This window comes from Rattus rattus, chromosome 18 (genome assembly GCF_011064425.1).
Source record: "Rattus rattus isolate New Zealand chromosome 18, Rrattus_CSIRO_v1, whole genome shotgun sequence".
Taxonomy (NCBI): domain Eukaryota; kingdom Metazoa; phylum Chordata; class Mammalia; order Rodentia; family Muridae; genus Rattus; species Rattus rattus.
Window position 1 is genome coordinate 37034093 of NC_046171.1, and position 26490 is coordinate 37060582.

The 26490-nt window shown below is 43.9% G+C and overlaps 1 protein-coding gene across 1 annotated transcript; it reads left to right on the plus strand.

Moving 5' to 3' along the window:
* Positions 1 to 692: 692 nt before the first annotated feature.
* On the plus strand, positions 693 to 24097 carry LOC116887030 (histone deacetylase 2). The gene is made up of 14 exons (XM_032888522.1): positions 693 to 969; positions 8422 to 8534; positions 9548 to 9665; positions 11522 to 11596; positions 12601 to 12739; positions 15154 to 15295; positions 16445 to 16537; positions 16612 to 16720; positions 19538 to 19678; positions 19933 to 20041; positions 20722 to 20852; positions 21095 to 21250; positions 23118 to 23175; positions 23732 to 24097. The coding sequence occupies exons 1-14, from the start codon at positions 918 to 920 to the stop codon at positions 23760 to 23762; spliced, it is 1467 nt and encodes a 488-aa protein (XP_032744413.1). The 5' UTR covers positions 693 to 917; the 3' UTR covers positions 23763 to 24097.
* The last annotated feature ends 2393 nt before the right edge of the window (positions 24098 to 26490 follow it).

A 26490-nucleotide genomic window follows, 5' to 3' on the forward strand; every position in this document is an offset into this window, starting at 1 on the left:
TCAGGTGACTCACACTTGAGGGCTCCTTCATTTACCTGCACCCATAAGGAGATGCGCACGGCGCGTGCATCCCGGCACCTTTGACACCTTTAAATGGCGTTTACTATAAACAGGTTTGGGTGCTGGGAACCGCGCTTACGCTTGAGTCCAAGAAATGCTTATTAAACCCAGGAGATACCTTCAGCCATTAACCTCTCTGTAACTCAAGAGTAGTTATCAGGAGGAGAGAACAGGAGAATTAGAACGCGTGGGAATATCCGACCACCAGGCAGCCCGGGGGCAGCCCTGGGGAGCTCTCCAGCGGGTTCCCCTCGGAGTCCCCGCGGCACGTGGCGGGCTCGGGCAGGCGCGTCGCGGCGGTGGGGGAGGGGAGAGGCGTGAGCCCTGGCGGAGGGGTCTAGACTGCCCGGGATCCGTTTGAGCAGGCGCGGAGTGCGCAGGCTCGGCCCCGGTGCAACCAGTGCGTGCCAGACCGAGGGGGGAACATGGTGGCAGCGCGTTCCAGACTCTGAGCACAGGGCCAAGGTCGGCTTGGGCGCACCTCCGGACTGTGTGTGTGATAAGACATACGGAGCGCTGCTGCAGCCTCGACCGGTGGCATCCACTCCGGCCCCGGTTTCTCCTCCGGCCGGTAGCTGTGTTTCCCCCTCCGCGCGGCCGCAGTGGTTGCTCCCAACTCGCAGCCCCGCCGCCCGGAGGCCTACCCCTGCCGAGTGTCGCGCGTCGGCGCCGCTGCCAACCCCGCTGTGCGATCTCGGGCCCTCCCGGCACCCGCTCGCCGTCCCGCTCCGGGCTGTCCTTGCTGCGAGGGCCGCCGCGCCCGCCGTCTCCCTCAGCCCTCTTGTCTGGCCGCCGGGCCGCGGCGGGCGAGAGCAGCCGGAGGAGGAGCCGCAGCCGGGAGGCGGCGGCCGGAGCCCATGGCGTACAGTCAAGGAGGCGGCAAGAAGAAAGTGTGCTACTATTATGACGGTAAGTGGCCGGGGAGCCTGCAGCCGGGCTGCGGGTCGGGCGCGGCGGGGTATGGAGGGTGGCAGCCCGCGGGGACACCGACAGGGCCTACCCAGCGCTCGCCCGCCTACTCGGGGACGCCCGCCTTCGCTCCTCTCCAGTCCTCCGCTCGGGCACGCGTATGTTTGGGGTGCACTGCCTCGGACCGGTCTCCGAGGAACCCCTGTCGGCTCCCCGGGCCTGACTGCACAAAGCCGGCCGCCTGGAGCTCCGCCCCGCGTCCCTGTCCCCTCCCCCGCTCGCCCGGTCCCCCCTTCTCGCCCCCGATCTGTCGGCGCTGCGCTTCCAGCCTCACCCGGGACCCCGGGCGCCCGGGTGGAGCTGCGGAGGAGTTACTGCTGGCCGGGGGCCAAGTTCGCAGAGCGGCGCTGTCTCGCTGGTGTCTTGCGTGGACTCCATCCCTCGCCTTTGTTTCTTCAAGCTCCACTTTCTCAGGGTTCGGATGGAAGGGCTGCACTTCCTCGGTGACAATGAAAGGGTTTTGAATTGGAAGTAGGTAGGCCTGTGGGGAAGTGATGGGAGAGAGGGGAGCGTGGAGTTGCTCTTGTTTGATGGGTCCTGGCATGTCTCTATGGGAGGTTATTACCACCCACTTCTTTGTTGGTCTTTGTTCGATCCGCAGTTATACTCTGCTCTGGGGCTTAGGAAGGAGCATGGGCATCTTGGTTAGGAAGTCTTGTCTAAGTGTGGTGGGGACCCTGCTGCAGCAAACTTTGAGAAGTAGACTACATATTCCAAACAGGTAGGGCTGAGCTCAGAGTGCAGTGGACGGTACAAGGTGACTGTACGTGTTCCCTAATTTGGAATATAAGCAGTCATAGTCTCTGGGTCCAATTACACTAAATGGAGTAGTGCCCTGCCTTACAGATTTCACCCAGCACTTTAATTGATAACTATTGAGAGAAGTAATAAGGAAATTGGACAGAACTAGCTAGCCTCACGGACTCGAAACGCTTCATCTCTACAAAGCAATACGAAATTGGGAGCGTCTTCTGTAGTTGGTGCATTGAAGTCCTGGAGAGGTAGATTACAGTGTAGAAAAGCAGGCCGAATGAAACCGACTTTAGCTGAAAATAACCGTTTGTTTTCTTGGTTTGGTCGAATCTTTTTTTAATACAGGCTTTAAATGAAATAGTCACCTGTCATTGGCTGGAAAATCAAAAACCTGACAGAAAGCTAGGTCAAAATCGAAACAGCTTTTTAAATGGCTGTTTTGTTTTCTGAGATAGGCTCTCGATAAGTTGACCTGGCTGTCCTGAAACTCACTATGTAGACTAGGCTGACTCTTAACTCCGACATCAACCTGCCCCCGCCTCCCAAATCCTGGGATTAAAGGCGAGTGCCACTGGCTTAATTGGCAGTTTGAGAGGACTACATTGAAAAGTTACACTATCACGGAGAGCATGACAACTTAGACATGACTTAACATCATGAAGTGGGATTCATGGCAGACCCCTGACCTGCATTCTTTGATCCATTGGAAAGGATGCAACTGTGTGAATTAACTTGAAAAATTACAATTACAGCCTTTCCAAAGTAAAGGTTTGCTCTGCTAGAGGGTAGAGTCAGGGAAATAATGAACTGTTGGGGAACAGCTCAGTCTCTTCTGCTGTCAGCTTCTTTCCTCAGCTATGAACTCTTAAGTCCCATGTAACCTCAACCGGGTCTGATGGAGAACCAGACAGTACTCTAGTGTGTCTTGAGCAGCGCCTTCTTCCCGGGTTCCTGTGTGGGGATGAGCCTTTACTGAGGGATGGGATAGACGGGTGGATGGAGGTATTTCTCAGTCATGTGATTTTTAACTTACGCCCATGCAACAGCTTTACCTAGATGTAAGTAACCAACTGTACAACTAACGGTGGAAATCTGCTGGGTTATCTGTGAAAATCTGTCTGGTTTTTGCTTGTTTTTAGGATGGACGTATTTTCATTCCAAATATTTGCATTGAAGGAAGTTAACAAAAAATCGGAAAGAACACTTAAATTGGTGTCGTTAAGCTAATTAACATGTGACATGTGATAGCATGCTAGACTACAGAAATAATTCTCTACATGTCTGTCTTCATTACCAAAACCCTCTTCTTATTACGTTATAAAAAGTAGCAGTGATATTTAATTGTCCTTATTAAATTCTGAACAAAAAGTGCAAGTGAAGTAACTTATACCAAGAAAGTACACGACTTTCAGATGCACAAAGAGTTGGGCTGGTGGAGGACACGCCAGTAGTATTGGGGGTTGAATAGTATACTGGTCTGTTAGCTGGTTGGCAGAGGAAGAAAACAGAAAAGGAATAGGTTTACAGGGTAGTAGGCACAGAGAGAGCCTTTTGACAACTCAGAGTGAGTGTTTTACTGCTGGCTCTGTGTGCTTAATGAAGAATGAATACTTGTGAAGATGAATATGGTTTTCTCCATGTGTGCTGTAGTCTGCAGGACTGGACCTGTTAGATCTCTGTGCACTGCTCTGTGAACTTTTGGATAGGGGCCTGTGAGCTATCCCTAATCCTCAGAAGAGAAATCAGAGTTCTTAGTAGACTCGACTATTGATTGACTGCTCATCCTAATTCCCAGAAACACATTTCTGAATTTTGGCTAATCTCTTATTAAAGAGCAATGCTTCATCAAATGATCTGAAGCTAATTATGTACACACTAGTATACTTCCTGACCTTAAACCGAGGTGTTTTTTTTTTTTTTGCTTTTTTGGGGTTTTTTGTTTGTTTTTTTCTCTATTTAAGTGTAATTTAGCAGATGGAGCCACATTTGGTTCTAATTGCAATGCTCATGGTTTTAATACTTCATCTAGAAATGTGAACTATGCCTTGTTTGGAGTGAAGCTTGGGACCAATCATGCAATGCCATCTAATGTATATTGTATAACAGAATTAAATGTATGCATAATTATATAATTAAACACAAATTGTTTTATGCTTTGTTACTCAGATTTTCTTAGATAGAGCTAATCATAATCAAAATGTTTGGAGGCCTAGTCCAGAGGAAAGCACTTGGCAACACAAATACAGACTATAACAGCAAGATCGTGATTCCCTCTGTACTCCTAACTTACTTAACAATGCAAGAGTTCTACAGAATGGCCATCTGTTTTCAGATTTAATTTACTTTTATTTAAAATGGTAGAGTCAGAGTCTTTTGCTTGATAGCTTTGTAGTTATCTTGCTTTGTTTTGGTTTAGTTTTTTTTTTTTTTTTTTTGGAGACAGGGTTTCACTGTAGTCTTGGCTGTGCTGGAACTTACCCTGTAGACCAGGCTGGCCTTGAACTCACAGAGATCCACCTGCCTCTGTCTCCTGAGGGCTGGGACTAAAGGCACTCACCATCAGTGCCTGGCTGCTGGGTCACTTTTTTTAGTATAGTTCTTTGAGTTTTTATTAACTGCTTTACTACTCAGAATAGATAATTGCCCTGGTACTGAGAACTGGGCTTAGGCCTGCGAGCTTTAAGAAAAAACACATACTCGGGTCGTTCTTGTTACCAGAATGCCAAAGCTTTTACTGAGGGTCACAATATATACCCCAAGTTCACCTGGTGAAGTCCAGGAAGCACAGTGGAAAAACAGGTGTACGCCCTCAGGAACAAAAAGAAAAAAAAAAAAGAGAACAAAAAACTGGAACCGACCTAACAGTGTTCCAGACCAGGTGTCCCGCCCAGGTGTCCCGCCCAGGTGTCCCACCCGAGTGTGGTACTGCCCCGGGCGAATGGAAAGGTCTGGGCGTTCCTTTGTTAGGAACAAAAGGCTTCCCCATGCATCTGCAAGGCTCAGCAGGGGTCAAACACTGGGGCCCTGGAGAGTCCGACGGATAAATTTCATAGATGATAATTCCCACAGAACACCCTGAGCCTTACATTTCACCCTATCAGTGAGGCTGGTCATTGCTTCTCAGTGACCAGTTTTGTTTTTCTGCCTGCCACTTCTATGTCTTTTTCTTTTCCCACTAGAATAACAGTTACATGAGGATAGTTTCTAAAGGTGGGCTTTGAATTATTGATGAAGAAATGACTAGTGAATCATGATGAATATTGTAGGTAGAGTTCATACACATAAAAATTCATACACATTATTTAAAAATGTTATATGCATGAGTGTTTTGCCTGCATGGTGTACGTACATCTTGTGTGTGCCTTGTGCCCTTGAAGTTTAGAAGAAAATGTTGGGTCTCCTGGAACTGAGTTAGGAGTGGTTATGAGCTACCATGTCGATGCTGGAAGGCAAATTTGGGTTTTCTGGACGAGCCATAAGTACTCTTAACCTACGCTCCAGCCTGTACACTCCCGGTAAGTCTTAAGTCACAGGCAGGGAGGGTGGGGAGGGTTCTGCCACTTAAAGACGCAAACACTTTTCCTTTTCCCACGTGGGTTTCTGTTTTAATGTCTGAGGAAAGAGTAGCACCTAGAATACCAAGGGTTTTTTCTTTTGTAGAGCTTTGTTCTTCTGTCCCTAAAAACGTATTAGTAATTGTTTTTTCTTAGCAAAATTAAATGTTTGCAAGGCCCCCAAGACCTGGAGTCTACATATACCCAAGTAAGCTGGTCTTCTGGAACCTGGCATGACTCCTTTAAAAAGAAGGCTAGTCCTCCAAGAGAATTAGGCTTTCAGTTCTGTCCAGCACACGGGCCTCTCTGGGCCCTGCATCTGAAGTACATGGGCAACCAAGGGCAACAGCCTATAAGGTTTTGGGAGTACCTTGGATAATCCTGACCAGCAACTCCAAAGATGGCTTCTCATGCTTGGTACTTTTCTTGGATAATGTCTCCTGGAGGGAGTACGTATGTATTTATACACTGACTTACGTGTATTATTAAGTATAGTAGGCCAATGGCATGGTCGCGTTTGATCCTTGACATCCTTCCTGTTAGTTTAGCCTCCTTCCTTGTCCTGTACTTGTCTCCTTCCCCCTCCCTAGTTAGAAGCTCCACTTCCATTCTCCTTATATTTCCTCTCCTTCCTTCTTCCCCTCTGCATTTCCTCCCCTTCTCACCTTTCCTTTGGTGTGGAGGAATGAAACCCAAAGGCCTGTACGTGCTAGAGAAATGTTCCACCACTGATCTACACCCCAAGCATTTGCACGGAGTCTGAAAAGTCATCGTGTGTGGCTCAGCTGCCCTAGTGAATGTGTCCTTTATTTTTAAGCTGAGTGAATATTCTTAGAAGGCCTCAAAATTATGACAAGGTTTTTGAAAGCTGTATATAGTAATATAAAATTAAGGCCCTCATAGCTACAAGTTCATAAATTAGGTAAGCCATTCATTTTGTTCGTATTCTTTAATTAACAATGACAATGCTCTGACGAAAAGCATTGAAACTGTATTCTTTGCTCATTAGCCTTTGTCCTGCTGTTACTTTCTTGTGACCCTGCCATTGCTCTGCCAGTGACAAAAGGATATTTACTGCCTGTGGTCCGTTCCTCCTGAATCTGAATGAATGTAGCGCCTATCTGCTAGTTGTATAATTTTGGCTACGTTATTTAATATGCTTCTCCACAGTTAGGAAATTGTGGCAGTCCTAGAGTTGAGAAATAAAAGCCCATACTGAGTACTAGCTAAATCTTCTTGCTGTCACTTCTCTTTTCAATCACCACATCTTAAGCTGGCTGCATCTGGAAGGACTCTGGGGAGGGGAAAAATAGGATCAAAATATAGTTAAATCTAAAGTTAAATGATAAACAATAAAATTTCTACAAAGTCCAACGAGATGTATTGTTTTCTGGTTCTGAAGTTTTTACCTTTGAAAAGCTAGTTAGCATTCTGCATGTTCCTGAATTTGTAAAATCATTTGTGTTGAAAATGAAACCAAATAAATCAGAGGTACTATACCAACAAATTCAGAGTTAGAAGACAGGTTTTATTAACCTGAATGTTCAGCCGAGTCTGGTGGCAAAAGCCAGTGGTCTCTCAGTAGATCATGAATTCAATTCCTGCCTGGGCTACATAACTAGAATTTTGTCTCAAGGGACAAAGAAGAACAAATGTTTCCTGGATAATTGTCAAGTAGATAGTATGAAACTTTCTGCATTTTTGATTGCCACTGTACAAGTGAAAAGGAATTGTGAGAAGAGTTTGTAAAGGGGGTGTTTGCTTTTGAGAGAGGGTCCTACTGTGTCCTCTGGCCAGCCTAGATTCCTGTGTGCAGGTAGGTAAGGCTTGCTTTGAACTCAGAGACCCCCCTGCTTCTGTTTTCCCAATGCTAGAGTAAAGGTGTGTACCGTCATACTCAACTTAAGATTTGTCCTTGTAAGGGCAGATAAGGGCTTTGGGGCCTGTCTGATTGTATAACCGTGTGAAACACTAAGGTCTGCAGGCTCTTAAAGTCAGATCTGCTGCCTAACAAACTTTGAATATTTTATTTTAAACTGAAGTATTAATAGTACTTTCTCCTTTCTCGCCTGATAAGGCCATTGTAAGAGTATTCTTTAGGGCTGGAGAAATTGCTCCACAGTTAAGAATTCTGTTCCTAGCACTCAGCTGTCTGTGATCCCATTTCCAGGGGATCTGACACATTCTGATCACCACAGGCACCAGGCCACCATGCGGTCTGCTTGTGTACCTATAGGCAAGCGTGCAAGCATGTAAAAGTAGTGTCCTTCTCCTTAGAAAGAGCAGTACGTAGCTTTTCTAAGCCTGTTGACACGCGTTCTCATTGTCTGCGTTTTATAAGTATTTTGTGGGTGGAAATCAAACTTTGGCATTATCTTGTGTGTTGTTTTAAGACATTGGCATCTGTCTTAGTTTGGGTTTTATGCCATGAACAGACACCATGAACAAGGCAACTCTTATAGTGTCAGAGGTTCAGCCCATTGGCATCATGGTGGGAAGCATGCATCCAGGCCGACTGCTGGAGGAGCTGAGAGGTCTACAGACTCAAACCCTTCCTCCACAGGCCGCACCTCCTAACAGTGCCAGGTCCCGGGAGCCAAGCGTATGCAGACCATCCCAGCATCTAAGATGATGTAATGCACAGGCCACAACCGTGTAGTTCTGACAGACGAGGACAAGGGTGTCCTTGGTACCCTGAAAAATGCCCTGCGTTTTCCTCTTGTTGACACCGAGCATTTAAGCCCTTCCTTAATACCAGCCCAACTGTGAGATTTCTACAGGATGCCGATAAGAAGCTGACAAATTAGATCTTACTCCATACATCTTATGTATCTAAATTTACAAAATGAACAGCAAGAATGCAGGGAAATTGGAGAACTAAAAGTCAGAAAAACTCCCTCTCCACAAAGACCATGAATCCTAGGCATGTATAAGATCTGCATAGTATGTTGGATGTATATTAGTATATTCTAATGTCATTTGAATGTTACAAAAGATAATCTAAGTTTTAAACGACTCTTTAGTAATTTTTTAATGTTAGGCACAGGTCAGTGGTGTTGTTGAATGGGCATCTTTTCTCTTTCAGGTGATATCGGGAATTATTATTACGGCCAGGGTCATCCCATGAAGCCCCATAGGATCCGGATGACTCATAACTTGCTTCTAAATTATGGTTTATACCGAAAAATGGAAATATATGTAAGTACTCATTGGCAGTGTTCTTTTAAACTGGTATTTGAAAGCTCTTGTGCTGCCGTGGGAGATGCACGCAGTGGATGAAAAGATCTAAAGGGACACGGGTCTTTTGTTTTTGTTCCTCAGAGAAAGGTTAAGGAATTGGAGTAATGGTCTCTTCCCTCTAATCATGTCAAACGACTCCCAGTCTTAGCAATACTGTTAAACTGCTTGTGCTGCTAGAAACAGTTGCCCTGGAGTTGAGAGGTAGAGGTCCTTGCCTCCAACTTCATGGTCTCTGTTCATGTCCCAGAAGTTGTCCCCTAATTCCACATGGACATAAGGACACACCTCCAATAATAAGTAAATGCAATGTAATTTTAAAAAGAAGGAAAAAATTTGACCTGGACTATGGCAAGAGTTTGGTAAAAAATTAATCATAAATATTTATTTGGTTAACATACACATGAAATACTGTTAATGACAGTCAGTTAATTAAAAAGTAGCTAAAGATACATAGCCACCCCAAGAGTCTGCATAATGCCTGGCAGGGGTGTATATAAAAATGCAAGCAGGGTAATGTAGGAGAAGAGGGCTTGAAACAGTTAAAGAGTGCTTGCCAGACAGTGCAATGGGAAGCAATTCTGTAAGGTAGAGCTATTTTAGAGGAGTCGGAAGCCTTGTTTAAGAAGCCTGTTGTAAATGAAATCGAGCTCTTCAGAACAAAACTTAGAACAAACGAAGGCACAGTAGATCTTAGGATGATGTCCTTAGAAACCTTTGATGAAATTGGTGGGTGGGTGTGATAGGAGTCTGAACATGTGGCTTATTTCTATTCAACCGGAGTAGCATTAGCTTGGAGAAGGGCTTCCTGATTCCTGGGAGACACATGTAGGAATTGGGATTAACTTCGTACTCAGGTGGATATGTTTGATTTGGAGAGACAGATTGTGGAAACTTATACTTATCATTTGATAATTCTGATTTAACAACTGATACTTCCAACATCCTGGTGTTTTTTTTTTTTTTTTTTCCAGAGGCCTCATAAGGCCACTGCTGAAGAAATGACAAAATACCACAGTGATGAGTATATCAAGTTTCTACGATCAATAAGGCCAGATAACATGTCAGAGTATAGTAAGCAGATGCAGAGATGTACGTTATAAGTAATTCTTTTTACTAGTGAATGAGTCTTTTTAAGATTTCTGTTCAGAGTTGCCTGAATAGCTATTTTTTTCCTAGTAGTTTAAAATATTAATATACAATTTACTCAGGTTATTGGACCACTATTAATGTTACTTTAGAAAACAAACATTTAAGTTCTTTTACACCCATGATAACTTTGGGATTGGTCAGGAGATCACAGAGTTTTACAGAAGAATATCTTTCCTCCTCCTTCCTCCCTCCTCTTCATCTTATTTCCTTCCTCTTCCTCTTTCTCCTCCCCTTCCTCCTTTCTTTTCTTTTTTCTTAAGTGGCTTGAGATGAAGTCTGACTTTGTAACTGGCTGTCCCAGCGCTTGCAGACTGGGCTGGCCTCAGACTCAGAGACCCACATGCTACCCTCTCATAGTCACAGTTCTCCAGGCACACTGTTCTGTAATGTAAAGATGTTGCTTTTTGTTGGCATGTTAGTATTTCTTTTTATTTCTTCTACATGTTTTCATTTATAGGTGAAAGTATATTGTTATTAGAGACCGGTAGTAAATTGTATTGAAGAAATATTGCCGAATATCCTGAAACATGTGGAATGCTGTCTTTTGAAGCTTAATACTGGAGTCCATTTCTTCAGTGAGAGGTGGATTCATTTCAGTGCTGATAAGGATTTCTCAAGTCCTTTGAGCTTTGTATTTCTCTGCCATAGTTACCCTATTTGGTTGCTTCAAGGCCATCCTAGGGTGGATACTAGTCTTATCTTTTTATTTTCTTAATTTGGAATTTACATAGTTATGGGTTGCCCTTGGGTAAATGACAGGATTTCTTTAAACCATTGTAGTGCTGGCTTACATGAAATCATATTTGAGCAAACAAACGAAAACTGATTTTTCTGCAGTACCTGTAATTTGTAGATCTGTAAAACACCTGCCCTCTTCCTAAAGGGTGATTTGGGGTGTGAGGAATGACTAGGTCATACACACCTTCCTTCCACTGTGTCCATGCCTCTCAGCACAGGAAGTCAACCATGCCATGACGTGTGACGGGTCATCTGTCTTATGCGCCCTTCCTTTGTATCTTTGTTCCATGAAACTGATTAATTCATAGCCTCCTTTTTTTTTTTTTTTTTTTTTGATTTTTTTTTAACATTTATTTATTTATTATGTATATGCCATACAGCTTTCTGCCTGCATGTATGCCTGCAGGCCAGAAGAGGGCACCAGACCTGATTATAGATGTTTGTGAGCCACCATGTGGTTGCTGGGAATTGAACTCAGGACCTCTGGAAGAGCAGACAGTGCTCTTAACCTCTGAGCCATCTCTCCAGCCCCTCATAGCCTCTTCTAAAGTTAGTTTCAGCCACAGAAAAAAAACAAAGTAACTGTTAATGTTTTGATACTGAAATGCACTTCAGAGTCTGGGAGGGGCTGTGAGTGAGTTAGAAAGGAGTTGCAGCCTCTTCATCTTTAGTGTTTAACTAATTCACTGATGCGTAAGAAGAAAACCAGATCTGTGCCGATTTTTACTTTAATATGGACTTTTGTTAGTGGTGGTGGTGGTTGGGTACAGTTAATTCACAAATATTCACGTAAGATTAGGTAATGGTATTACATAGATAACAATTCAATTATCTTGAATAAAGTAAACATTTTGTAAAATTATTAGTTTTTTGGTATTACTCCCTGTGAATTTTAAAATTCATAGGTAATGTTTTAAAATTACAAGTTTTATATTACTGTCATGAAATATTATATTACTGCCTATAATTGCCTGAAATGACTATTTTTAATAGTTTATAAGAAAAAGCCTTCAATGGCTTGATAATAGGTTGGCCTTAATGGACTTCACCTTCCACAGTTAATGTCGGAGAAGACTGTCCAGTGTTCGACGGACTCTTTGAGTTTTGTCAGCTCTCCACCGGTGGCTCAGTTGGTGAGTATCCCGAGTCAGAGTCAGTGACTTGACGAGGATCTGAAGGGTTGCAGTGTCTGTAGTTTCTGTCTAAAGCAGCGGTCGTAATGGTAGTGAGGTTTGCTTGCTTGATTCTGCTGTCACTAGGCTGTCACCCAGGTGGCCTCAGACGCCCCATCCTCTGGCCACCTCCCCAGCGCTTGCTTACGGACATGAGCTGTCACTGCACCTTAGTGGGGATGAGTTTGTTGTTTCGCCTTGTTCTGTGTTTGAAACAGTCTCACCAGGAGCCCAGGCTGGCTTGCAGCTTACTGTGAGCCCAGGCTGGCCTTGGGACTGTGGAAGTCCTCTTCCTTAGCCTCACTGATTGAGATTAGAGGCATGGATGGTTATGATACTGCTATTCACTCTTCTGTTAACGTAGCAAAGCCTGAGACAACTTTTAAAAGAGTGGTTTATTTTGGTTTGGGGGCTTAACTGGCCCTGTCCTTTGGGACCGTGATAGCACATTATGGTATGTGCATGGGGGGGGGGGGTACCCCATGGCTGTTGAGTAGAGAAAAGAGCATTCCAGAATCTCTTCTAAGCAAGATCAGTCCTCCAGTGAACTAAAGTCCGGCCTCAGCCCTTAGTCCATCACTCTCTGATGGCTCACTGGTGACTTGTTCCGTGGGGTTCTTAGGCATTTCAGGTTCAAAGTAGCAAGTATAATCATCTTTAAAATGTCAAATGTTTAACAGTCAATACTCAAACAGTTTTTAAGTTGTACTTTTTTTTCCTCCAGAGACTTTTTTCCTTCTTTTTTTCTTCTGCCATTTTTAACCACGATTTTCTATGTGTACTGCAATTTAGTTGGGTAAGCTGTAGGAAAATAGTTATCTGAGGAAAGTTTAAGCTCCTAAATTATAATCCTTTGCTTTTGAATGTCAAAGCTTTTCTGCTTCAGATGGCATATTTAATAGGGCTTCGCTTAGAGGTAAAATTTAAATATGTTGTAAATACCATAACACGTATCTCTTCCTTAGCTGGGGCTGTGAAGCTAAACCGTCAACAGACTGACATGGCTGTCAACTGGGCTGGAGGACTGCACCACGCCAAGAAGTCAGAAGCGTCAGGATTCTGCTATGTTAATGATATTGTGCTTGCTATCCTCGAATTACTAAAGTACGTTAATTCAAGCTCAATTTCCCAAAACTGTCATCAGATCTTTAGAGAACATGAAATAAATGTTAATGGATTAATGGAGTCTTACAGGGCCCGTTGGGAGCCACTGCAGAAGTATGAGAGATCACCTGAGAGTTCCCCTAAATGGCCTCCGTGGATTTAGGCTTGCAGTAGTCTGAGCTAATAAAGATGGCTGCCAGGACTCCAGAAATGTGAATGCCAAAGTAGCTTGAAGACAGAACTTTGAAACCTGTGTTACAGAAGTTTGTCCAGCCATTTAGTAGCCTGGCTGACCCCAGATCCCTCGTCCAGTATGGCTCCGTCCGCTATCAGACACAGATACACGTGAATACATGGACACAGTGATGCCCATTGCTGAAGGGGTGTTGGAAGTTACTTCACTGCTGAGTCAGAAAAGGGAAGGTCCTTCGGAGTGTGGACACTCAGAGCGAGATTACTTCCCTGGTCGCTGTCGTAGGACTGAGTTGTAGTTTATAGCTTTGGCTGCGTTTTGTGTTCTGTAGGCTTTGACAATGACGCTCTTGCTCCACACGTGCATTCCAGCAGTGACCTTAGTGACCTTAAACAAACACCCAAACCAACAACCAACAGATCCCTGAAGTCACCATCATTCACTTGAAGCTTATTCCACTGGCTTAACTCTGAGCAATTCACTGCCTTTTTTTTTTTTTTTTTTAAAGCTTAGTCCTGAGCAAGCTTAATTCTGTATGTTTCTTTACCTGGTAAAATTGAACATAATTAAATTGGTTTGTTAAATAGCTTTCTTTGCTCATCCAAACACATTGGCCACTTTGATCATATTTGATTTTTAACTTTATGAAGAGATTCTGCTATGATAAAGCCCACTTTTTGCAGTTTTTTAGTTTTCTTGGTGTTGCTTTTCTGTGCCTTGAGAGCATAAATGCCTGGGTTGATAATACCAGCTTACACTGTATGAGCACAGCCACGGCATCTTTTGATAATAAATAAAACGTTTTAAGTCAGCTGCAGTGACACCTTAAACAGTAAATTCAAATTTTATATGTGTTGCTGTTTTCCCAGCATGTGTGTCAATGCACCACATGTGTGCTGTGCCCATGCAGGCCAGAGGAGACCGAGAGATCCCCAGGCGCTGGTGCGATGGGACGGTTGTGAGTCACCATGTGGGTGCTGGGAATTTAACCTGGATTCTCTAGGAGAATCAGTGCTCTTAACTTAAGGCCAGCTTTCTAACACCAGTGGCTCTGGTTTTTAATGCATAGCTTTTTTCTGTTGGCACTTTGACATAGGTAGGGGACTAATGTCATGTCATCCTATGGTGGCGTGATGTGGGTTGTTGCTGTGATTGGTGGTGTACAGATCATTAGGGAATGATGAGGCCACTTGTGATCTGTCACAGTCATAAGGTCTTAAGTATAGGGCAAAGGATACTATAGATGATGTGCAAATAGGCAAATGTGCTCATCCAGCTGTAAAAGGTGTTTATGGATATGGAAATTTGACTGTCACAGACCTGTCATATTATAAAATAGTCTTAGTTTGATTTTATTCTTGAATCATCGGAAATTGGGGAGTAGGGGTGGAACACACTTGGGCAGTGGGGGTAGCATACACCTTGGAGTGGGGGTGACAACACCCCTGGGGAGCGGGGTGGCACACTCCTGTGTTCCAGAGGCAGGTAGGTTTGAGATGAGCCTGGGTGAGAGCACAACTATCAGAACCACCACAGGAATAGGAAATGATCTGCTCACTTCAAAGAATAAAAACTCCACTGCGTAGGTCACAGTTACCCGTGTATTGTTTTATAATGCTGAAATTTTTTTAATACTTTTCATTTTATGTGCATTGGTATTTTGCTTACATGTATATCTGTGTAAGGTGTTGGATACCTTAGAACTGGAGTTACAGATAGTTGTGAGCCTGCTATGTGGGTGCTGGGAACTGAACCTGGGGCCTCTGGAAGGACAGCCAATACTCCTAACTACTGACCCATCTCCAGGCCTTCCCTTCCTCCCTTTTTGGTTTTGTCATGTTTAATGTTTTGTTTTCTTTTGTTTTGTTTTCTTTTGTTTGAGACAGGGTTTCTCTGTGTAGCCCCTGGGTCTCCTAGAGTTTGCTCTGTAGAAGGCTGACCTCAGATCACCCTGCCTCCCTCCCAATGGCAGGGCTTAGAGGTGCACCACCAACCCAGCTCAGCGATTCTGAAATTCTCTAACGTAGCAATTGGCGTAATCTTTAGTTGTGAATATATAGATGACTGTTTTTAAAGTGTAAAGAAAAGGTCTTGGTTAGCCAAAGGAGGCGTGATGTTCTCGGGTCTGGATGCTCTTAGACTGGTGTTGGGTAGGAAGGCTGAGCATTGTACGATGAAGAACCCGTTTCCAAACTCCGGCTTGCTTGTGCTTTCCTTTCAGATATCATCAGAGAGTCTTATATATTGACATAGACATCCACCATGGTGATGGTGTTGAGGAAGCTTTTTATACAACAGATCGCGTGATGACCGTCTCATTCCATAAATACGGAGAATACTTTCCTGGAACAGGAGACTTGAGGGTAAGACCAAATTCTGTCAGAATAAATATAAGATGAGCATAGAAGGTTGCTAGTTTCTGGAGGAGCCATGTCGTCCTGTTCATTTTGTTTGTGTTTGTGGTGGGACCTAGGCATCTGGTATTGGTTTTTTGTTTTGTTTTGTTGGTTTTTGTTTGTTGTTTGCTTGCTTTTGTGGAGACGTGGTGTCACCTTAGTTGAGCAGTTCTTGGATCATTGTTCACTGTTAAGATTTGTCAGGCTGTGGACCAGCTGAATGCTGCTTGTTCATTTTTGATCTACTCAGCTGGGCATAGGTGCCGATCAGACAGTTTGGTGGCCTCCCTAGGTTATACAGATCGTCCTTGGGCAGCAGGGCTGCTAGTACAGTGGGAGTGGGCAGTGTTCTCTGTATAGGTATGGGCTGCAGGGTATCATCACACTGTCCTGTGTGCAGGGAGAGGTCAAGGGACTTTATCTATGATCCGTCCAGGGTGTCTTGGTAGGTGGGTGGAAGACTGACTTTGGGGTCTCTACCTGAGGTTGTGGTCACAGGACTTCGAGTTGTTCCTGAGTGGTGCAATGGAGTAGAAGCTCTGAGGATCACTACCTGTGGGCCTGGGTGATAGGACTCCCCTCCATTTGACAATGATGGGATAAGTGGGCTCTGCTTTTACAGCTTGTAAAATTGTTTCCTGTCTAATCAAACTGAGGTTTGTAAGAACTTTTTAGTTTATCTTGTGAAGGGAGGAGCTGCGTAAGTATGCCATGTTAAATATGCAGGGGTCTTCTTGCCATGCGGGTGGATCCTGGGCCAGGGCGTACCTGTGCCACGTTAAAGGATAACATAAACATACAGGAGTCAGTGCAGTCCTGCCATGTGGGTGGATCCTGGGGGGTCAAACCTGGGGGTTTAACCTGCTGGGCTTTATCTGCCCAGGCATCTCACCAGCCCAACTGTATGTAATACTCATGTGTTATTTGTGTTAGCGGTGTGTCTCTGTTAAGTTTCTTAAAACATACTTCGTAACTACGAATAATGGAACAAGCAATTGCGTATTTTTTATTTATTTTTTCAAAATTGTTGTGCGTTACTTAGTCTTTTAATCATTTTAAAATGTATCGGGCTTTTTGTTGTGAAATATTCTCTTAAGATCTGGTGTTGTGTTTTAGGATATTGGTGCTGGAAAAGGAAAGTACTACGCTGTCAATTTTCCCATGAGGGACGGTATAGATGACGAGTCATATGGACAGATCTTTAAGCCTGTAAGTACCGCTCTCAGTAGAGTGAGTTGTAAGCTGGCTGAGTCCTCATGTGTCTTATTCTTACTCTGTGGCAGATAATCTCAAAAGTGATGGAGATGTACCAGCCGAGCGCGGTGGTGCTGCAGTGTGGTGCAGACTCCCTCTCTGGGGACAGGCTGGGCTGCTTCAACCTGACTGTCAAAGGTGAGCAGCTCGTGCCCCTGCCGTGTTCTCCTCCTCCCTGAGAACTTGCCATAGAAGCTGTCACTGTTGAGGGCTGGAGAGCTGGTGAAGAACACATGCTCCTTTTGCAGAAGACCTGGGTTTGAGCCATTCCCCCTTGGTGGCTCCCAACCGTCTGTAACTCCAGTTCCAGGCCATCCAGCACCCTCTTGTGATTCGCACAAGGATTTGCATGCGTGTGGTGCACATCATATATGTATAAAATATTTTTAATTTCTCATTGTTCTTTTGCTTGCCAACTTGATGCCAGACTCTACTTGTACAGTCCAGAGAGTGAAGATTTAGCTTGTCGCACTCCGTTCTGACGTGGTTACTCCCTTCCCATGCGCAGGCCGTCAGAGCGTGGCTGCCGTACTCAGGGCTCAGCGGTGCTTCAGCTTAGCCGTCCTCTCTGCTGCCAAGACTCACTTCTTTTTTTCTGAATTACTTGTTTGCTTGGTTTTTTCTTTGCTTATTACTAAACTGTGTGAGTTTCTAATATACTCTTCTCCGCTCTCTCAGGTGCTGTCACTGACCTGATCTCCTCCTGTTTGGACTTAGTGTCCTCTCTGCTTCTGTGTTATTACGCCTTCCAGTCAGTGTGCACTCTGTCTTTCTCAGTCGTAACTGTTAAGTCCTTAAAACGGGCTGAAGTCCGTGTGCTGAATAAGTCTTAAATGTGGGGGTGTTAGGGTGTAGCAGTGAAGCAGAGTTGGGCATGGCAGCTTTTAGACCTAGCCTTGGGACAGAAGAGGCAGATTGATGGAGTCCGGCCAGGTCTGCATAGCGAGCACCAGGCCAGCTACGGCTTTATAATAAAACCTTGTTTCATAAAGAAAAAGATAAATAAAATACATCATTTTAGTAAAGTTAACTTTTGGGTTAGAAATGACTTAGCATGTCTTACTATAGACTGTCTTATTCTGTGCGGACTTTTGAGGTAGTAAGTTGACGTCTCGCTCTGCCCTTGCAGAACTTTTAAAATAGCTAAATGCAGATCTTAAGAACTGCTCACGGCTCTGCAGCGCTGTGCTGCTCTCCTTCGCATCGAATTGGGCCACAAAATTAGTTGCCCACTTGGCTGTGAGTCAGCATTCACTTACGAGTGCTTTCACACTGACGTAAAGTGTTCAGCCGTCTAGTGTTTCAGAGCAGATAAGACTCCGGAAGTCATCAGCCGCCAGTTCCTCCCTTCACAGCCGAAGACCGTGCTCTGCCAGTGAGCTGTGCCCAGTGTGTACTGTCAGGTCATAACCGACAGTTTCTAATGTTGCATTTAAAGTAGTAGCTTTCATCATTTGACTCCTTACAGTACATCCGCATTGTGTCCCATTCGTGTGGATTTACAGTTCCATTTTCAGACTTAGAATGTACCTCTGTGACTGACTTCAGCCGCATTCTCTCAGGCCTCGTGAAGCGAGGCGGTCAGCTGCTGTCCACCTCGCCTCCTCAATTATTTCTTCTTATGCTGTTATTATTTCTTTATTTCCATGCTTCCTCTTACAGGCCCTCTAGCCTTCATTTCATAAATCCCCCCTTTTTTGCCTGCTGTTGGGTGGTTGAACGCTGGTCTTGTCTGCTCTCTTTCCTTGTAGTCTGTAAGTTAACTTCTGTCCTTAAAAATATCCAGATGGCTTTGTCCAGTAACACTGTTTTAGTAGATGATGTCTGGTTGATAACATGAAGAAAACAGATAATTAGACACTATAAACTCTCATTAGGTAATGGGTTTTTTTTTTTCTCTTGTGCAATTTTAATTTTTTCCAAATATTTTAAGCTTTGTTATAAAAATGTTAGAAAAACAAAACAAACAACAGAACCTCACACTGAAATTAACTGGACCCAAAGATTCAATGGCTTCTATGCTTGTGGCAGCCAGCATCTCAATACCGAGTGAAAGCCTGCTGCAAAGGGACTTTTTTATTTTAATTAAGGCTAAAATCCATGAAGAGAATGTGGGGGGAAAAATGGATGAATTTCTGCTGTCAGCATTGAGGGACTTTGTTTTTACTTTCTTTTTTTTAAGAATTATTTATTTTATATATATGAGTACACTGTAGCTGTCTTGAGACACACCAGAAGAGGGCATCAGATCCCATTACAGATGGTTGTGAGCCACCATGCGGTTGCTGGGAATTGAACTCAGGACCTCTGGAAGAGCAGTCGGTGCTCTTAACCACTGAGCCATCTCTCCAGCCCCTGAGGGACTGTAATGATGGAATTGTGTGCCTGAATGATAATGCCACCAGAAGTTACTGGTAACTCGTAACTTGTTCCTATGTAAGGTTTGTAATTAAGTAAATTAAAATTATCCATAATACCAGCACCTAAAGATAGTCAGTGGTCAAACTTTTTGGTATTGCCTTCCATAGTTAAGCTACACATGTCATATGGGAGAAACAAAATTTAGCATCTGTGTAGTGTTTTCTCTCCCTTATGTGATCTCTCATGAGCATCCTGTGTTAGTAAAATACATGTGTGTGTATTTTAATACTTAACACGAGTTATTTGTTGGATACAGTCCCTGTCATCACCCCTGTCATTGTCTCCCCCATCCCCCACATTGGGGTGAGGTGGCCTGCCCTGTAGTCATGCTGTATGGTCTAGCCTGGCCTCCAGATTCTGAGCCACTTACCTTAGCTTCCCAAGAGCTGGGACTGTTGGGATGGGCCACTCTGCCTGGCTGTCTACAGACCTTTATTTGGTTGAGTAAAATTGTTTGTAATTATCCTTTTTAAGGTCCTATTTTAAATTGCTAAAGAATATATTTCAATGTTACCCAAATCTTCTTCGTCGTAGGTCACGCTAAATGTGTAGAAGTAGTGAAAACTTTTAACTTGCCGTTGCTGATGCTTGGCGGAGGTGGCTACACAATCCGGAATGTTGCTCGATGTTGGACGTATGAGACTGCAGTTGCCCTTGATTGTGAAATTCCCAATGGTAGGTGTTCAGGTTGCAGTATCTAGAAGAACATGCAGTGTGTGGAAATGGGTGAATGGGAGGGTCTGCAGCCACACCCCTGGAATGTGTGATCTCCTCTGATGGATGAACGGTTAGATCGCGAGTCTGTGAGAACATTCCATGCTCACTCGCAAGCTTCCTTTGGGAATAGTTCTTTTTTCTGGATTATGATTCTGAGTTTATATGGAAACTAAGCTTTCAATGTGTAACTTGCTTTTCATTGTTTTTAATAGAGTTGCCATATAATGATTACTTCGAGTATTTTGGACCAGACTTCAAACTGCATATTAGTCCTTCAAACATGACAAATCAGAACACTCCAGAATATATGGAAAAGATAAAGTAAGTAAGAAATCATTTCGCCTTAATGAAATTTCAGGAGGCTATAGAAGGTCAAATAAAGGAAACTTTTAGATACATGAGATACTCTCTTTGTTTTAATAAGATTTGAAACCTTAAGGATATTCGTGGTTTTAATCTAAAATAATAACACAAATATGTAACCTTTGTAAATAGAAACTTTTTTTTTTAAGATTTATTTATTTATTATATATAAGTACACTGTAGCTGTCTTCAGACACACCAGAAGAGGACATCAGATCTCTTTACAGATGGTTGTGAGCCACCACATGGTTGCTGGGAATTGAACTCATAACCTCTGGAAGAGCAGTCAGTGCTCTTAACCACTGAGCCATCTCTCCAGCCCAATAGAAACATTTTTATTAGATCAAGTGCTTTCTGTCTACAGAATGTAGAAATGGTGAGCGGAATGGGCTGTGTCCTCTCGCCCGTAGACAGTTGTAGGACATGGACAAGTGCACTTGTTGCCTCATCCGTCAGATGGGGTGAAGTGAAGCATAGCTGTGTGCTGTGGGGTCAGCTGTGTGTGTGCCGTGATCGATGCTCCACTAGTGTCCCATTCCGTGGTTAGCTGAATGGAAACTTGTTTTTGTTTAGTTCCTCCTGTGTCTAACAGGAACTTTGCATAGAGTGGATTTTGTCTAATAAATTGTGTCGTTTAGACAGCGTTTATTTGAAAATCTACGAATGTTACCACATGCGCCTGGTGTTCAAATGCAAGCTATTCCAGAAGATGCTGTTCATGAAGACAGTGGTGATGAGGATGGAGAAGACCCTGACAAGAGAATTTCTAGTAAGAAAACCCTTCACAGCACATGTTGTGATTCTCCTTTTCTCCATTTAATAACGTGAGATTTAGCTTCCTGATGTCTCAAAGCCTGAATTAATATCAATCACCCTTCGTTTTTTGTGACTACACAAACATGGCTGCGTCCAGAAAGTAGGCACTTGATATCTATCAATATCTATCTACCTTATGTAATGATTGTAGAACCTCTGGCTATTACCAAATTAATAAAAATGTTTGTGTCTCAGTCCGAGCATCAGACAAGCGGATAGCTTGTGATGAAGAGTTCTCAGATTCTGAGGATGAAGGTGAAGGAGGTCGTAGGAATGTTGCTGATCATAAGAAGGGAGCCAAAAAAGCCAGGATTGAAGAAGACAAGAAGGAGACAGAGGACAAGAAGACAGGTCCGTCTGTGTTTGGTGACCGCTCCTTTTCACTACTTACGGGTTGCACTGTATCTTTAGAGACCCACAAGGGTCAGATGGGTGCGTTCAGCAGGTAACTAACTTGTCCTCCTGGAAGTGATGTTTACCTCTTACCCTTATTGTTTACTGCTTCAGAACTGACTTAAAGCTCTGCGAATGCTCACATTTTCTTTGAGGTGTAGAGATCTCTCGTCCTAATAACAGACAGAAATAGTAGGCGCTGCATGCCATAGAATGGCTAGGGGAGGACAGTGGCTGCAGATGATCGGCCTCAGGACGTCTACCGTAGCCTAGGTGGGCTCTGCCTCGCCTCTTAATACACGTGGATTGGAGGCATGCCAGTAGACCTGGCCAATTCTAAAATAATTTATAACTGGTTCAAGTCGGTTCGTGAAACAAAAGTTAAGCTCCATAGTCCTTTGAAAAATTGCTTTAAACATGAATATTCTTCAGGAACTGAAGAGAATGCAGCTGAGGAAAGATAGGAAGGAAGGGGCTAAGGAGCTGGGCTGTGGAGGAGAGCTTCTGACATCTTACTATGTTTCAGAGCGTTGTATTTCGCGTGACATTTCAGCCCCTCATTAGAGATCTTCCATGTTTTGTTGCTGTGAACTGAACTACTCATGGGCTTACCTGGCTTCACTAGGCCTCACTGTAGACCGGGCTGCTCTGGCCACTTACTTGACCTTGGACTCAGGCCATTGTCCATCTTCTCGAACCTGGGTGCTGGGACTTGAGAAATGTGCCACCACATCCAGCTCGGTTTCTTTTCATTTTAAAGAATCTTCTACATTTTCTTTCTTTTTTTCCCAAACAGGAAAGTGATGGGGTAAAATTGACTCTTACTATTTTAGACAAAATTAGTGCTCTTTCAGATTAAAAAAAAAGATCTATGGGTCAAAACCTAAAATAAGAACCACCACCATCCCCCCTTTGGCACTATGAGTAAAAGTTTAGTTAGCCAAGACACTAAAATGTAAAGCCTCGGTTGTCGGCACTCAGGTTTGTGTGCACTCAGGTTTGTGTGCACTCAGGTTTGTGTGCACGTAGGTTTGTGTGCACGTAGGTTTGTGTGGAAGGCACTAGCAAGTGCATTACCCAAGCTGCTGCTGTCACTGCACCTGACATAAGGCCATTGCTTCACAACAATTTACACAGAGAAAACACGGGATATCTGCGGCAGCTACTTCTATTACTATATTTAGCTTAGGAAGTTCAATTTAGTGATAATGGGACTTATCTACTGTGGGCCAGCAAGGTGTCTCTGCAGCCGAAGGTGCTGCCAAGCCTGGCACGCCGGCCTCTGCCTGTTAGAGGAAGACGGCCAACTCCTCCACGCTGCCTTCTTACATCCCTGTGGATGTCATGACATGCATGCCCAAACACGTGCACGTGCGCGCACACAATAAATAAATAAGTAAAAATAAAAACAACGTAATTTAACCTCTTGACGTTAGGATCACATCCTTCTTACAGCATAGATGCAGTTCTCTTCAGCTTGTTCTGTCTTCTTGCCACTGTCCATGCCTCAGTCCTTTCACATTTCTCTGGAAGATAGCTCTTCCCTCAGAGTTTGTTCCTTCTTTAGGACCCGCATTCCAGTGTTCTTCCCTGCCCACAGCTCTCCTGACCTGTGTCATTCCTCTGTGTTCTGAAGTTCTTCACAGTACCTGTGGTGCTGTGATCCTTCTGAACCAAAGCTAGAAAGGGTGAGTCCTGCACCACTCACCTCAGAACCGGACACAGTTCATGAAGAGTGAGATTGTATAGCGTAGATATATACAATATATGTAAGATATATATGTCTTACATTTTCAAATAGTATTAATCTTTTTCTTGTCTTTAGATGTTAAGGAAGAAGACAAATCCAAGGACAATAGTGGTGAGAAAACAGACACCAAAGGGTGAGTGATGCTTCTGCCTCTGTACAGGTCATGCGTGTCTCGGGGATTGGGGGAAGGGCGTGCATACTTTGGAAATGCTGGCTCAGCCTGAGAACTGAGTGTGGGTAGTGTGCCCAAGGCTACTTCCCGTAATGGTAGATGGTGCTTTTCAGGATGCTCACGTCCTGTGCTCGGAAGAAACATTGGGTTAAGAGAAAGCCTGTTTGAGGGTTTTATTGTCAGAGTGCATGAGTGACTAGAGGCTGCGGTCTAATCTCAGTACACTGAGGAGGATGAGGCCAGAGGATTGCTGTGAATTTAAATCTACACTAAGCTGTGTAGTGAATGTTAAGTCTTCACTCTGGGCTCGAGTGAGATTCCGTGTTAGAAGGAAGCACGTGTGCTAATTTTTACAGTTAACTTGGAATGCTCAGTTGGAAAACAATAGGAAAAATTAAGCTGTTTCCTGCTCAGAGAAAACACTGAGTTACTTGGTATGAATCTATAAGAATGGATGAGTAGCTGTGCTCTTTAACCAAGACTGTTATTTTTAATATTTCATGATCCTCCTTAACAGAGCCAAATCAGAGCAACTCAACAACCCTTGAATTTGACTCCCCAACCTTAGGAACCTCGAAAAGTGAGACGATTCTGGGATAAGAAACCTTCGCTGTTTGAGGAAGTTTGGCTTCATTTTATACTGTTTTGGCATGGACTGTATTTATTTTCAAAATGGCTTGTTTTTGGTTTTCCTTGGCAAGTTTTATTGTGAGTTTTTCTAATTATGAAGCAAATTTTTTTCCACCATGCTTTATGTGATTGTATTTAAATTGATGTGTTATTATGTCAAAAAAAAAAACGGATCTATTAAAGAAACAATTGGCCTTTCTGAGCTGATTTTTCCATCTTTTGTAATTATCTTTATTAAAAAATTGTACTTGGATGGTCTTCTGTCTGTTTATTCTGAAGGCTTGTTTCCAAGCCCGGCTGTGAGACTGGAGCATACCCATGGTGATTTCCGTGGCAGAGACCCTCTCACTGAGTCTGTGCGTGCTTACTGGCTGTAACAGGTATTTCCTATTTCAATAAAAATAACACCATGCCACCTTGTGTAGTTCAGCCAGTGTCAGGAAGACTGAGATTTCATCAATTAATTCCAAAATTCCTAAACTGCAGTTGAGATACGCAGGAATTGGAAACTGAAAGAGAAGCCTATTCAGCCGATAACTGGCCCAGCTTGAGACCCAGCTCATGGGCAAGCACTAACCCTGGCACTCTTCATGATACTCTGTTATATGTGCAGACACCCACGGGCAAACAGTGGATGGAGCCTGGGGACTCATGGAATAGGAAGAAGGCTTCCGGCTCCAAAGGGGGTAGAAACCCCACAGGAGGACTAACAGTCAACTACCCTGGACCCTTGTGGCTGTCAGAGACAGAGCCACCAACTAAAGAGCATACATGGGCTGGACCTAGGCCTCCCCACATCTGTGTAGCAGATGTGCAGCTCGGTCTTCATGTTGTAGAGTGGGTTAACCCAAAAGCAGTTGCCTGTCTGTGGATATAGCCCAGCTGGGCTGCCTTGTCTGGCCTCAGTGCAAAAGGATGTGCCTAGCAAAGACTTGATGTGAGTGGGGGTACACAGCGGGGACCCACAGGCTCAGAGAGGAGAGGGGAAGAGGGAACCAGAAGGGAGCAGTGAGTGAGTGGGGTATAAAGTGAGTTAAAGAGAAGCCTGTGATTGGGCAGGGCAACTGTCTATGTCTCTCCCCATACACCCGACACACACACACACACACACACACACACACACACACACACACACACACACACACTCACCATTCACTTGTACACGAAATACTGCTATAGAAACATGTCAGTGTAAAATGAACCAGCTAGCAAAAGCTTGTTCTTATCCTGTAATTAGATCACAACCAGGGTTTCTACTCCAGAAGTAGCACACCATGCTTTGGCATTCAGCAGCTGTTCATTGAGTGTGTACTCACTTTGAAGATTTTGATAATCACTGCAGCTGAATAGAATTTTAAGTGCTTTCACCTAAATTTACGTTGTTAAGGTAGAAAACTCACAAATGGAGCATTTCTACTCCCATTGTGTAGAAGAGAAAAACGTTTTTACGAATTTGTCAACGATGGTGAGATCCTACTTGCTAGAACCAGGTTGCAGAGTTTGAGAGTAGGAGAATAGATTTGCAGTAGAAGGCAGTACCATGGAGAATGTTCTTACACTGTCCTGAGGTTCGAAGGCTTCATGTTTATGATTTTGCCGTATATTTGCCAGGAATCCATACCCTTTATGCCAAAGCTTGACACCAAAGGCCACATAAGTTACATACTTAACAGAAGTTCTCTAGACCAGCAACAGCAGATAAAATAAGGTGTAGGAACCATAACTGATTTGTTCCACTTCAAGCAGCTTTATTTAAAAGATGAAGAGTTTTTGTTTGTTTGGGACAAGGGGGTAGAGAGAAAATTCAGTGGTTAGGAGTATTTGCTGCTCTTACAGAGGATCCAGGTTTGATTCCGAGCACCCACATAGCTGCTCACAGCCATCGGAAGACCTGACACGCCTTTCTTTGATTACCAGGTACACACGTGGTATCCTTAAAAATTTAGTTTGATGAAACCCATGTCTTGTTATGAAAAGACACCATGACCAAGGTAACTCTTATAAAGGAAAACATTGCCTTGAGGCAGCTTCCCGTTCCATAGATTCAGTCCATTATCATGGTGGGAAGCATAGCTTGCAGACGGACATGGTCTTAATCAGCAGGCAGCAGGAGATTGTTCCCACACTAAGCAGAGCTTTGAGACCTCAAAGCCTGCACCCAAAGTGGCATACTTCCTCCCAACAAAGTCACACCTACTACAAGACCGCACCTAATAGTACCACTACCTATGGGACATGTGTCTGGGGGGGGGGGCTCATACCTATTCAAACCTTGGCACCCATAGTCTTGTACCCATAGCATAATGCAAAATGCATTTCGTCTCACTTCAAAAGTCCACATGGTCTGTCAGTCTCAGAGATGCTTAAAAGTCTTAAGTTCTGAGATTCATGCAATCTCTTAACTGTAATTTCCAGTAAAATCAAAACCAAATCACATACTCCAAACATATGATGGCACAGGAAGTACATTCCCATTATAGAACAGGGAAGGGAACACGGTGCAGAAATACTGGGCCAAAGAAAGACTGAAAAACAGCAAGACAAACTCCAAACCCTCCATGTCTGATCTCAAAGTGCTCTTCTGATCTCCAACTCCTTTCAGCTTAATTAACTGCAAGACACTTTCTCCTGGGCTGGTTTCATTCC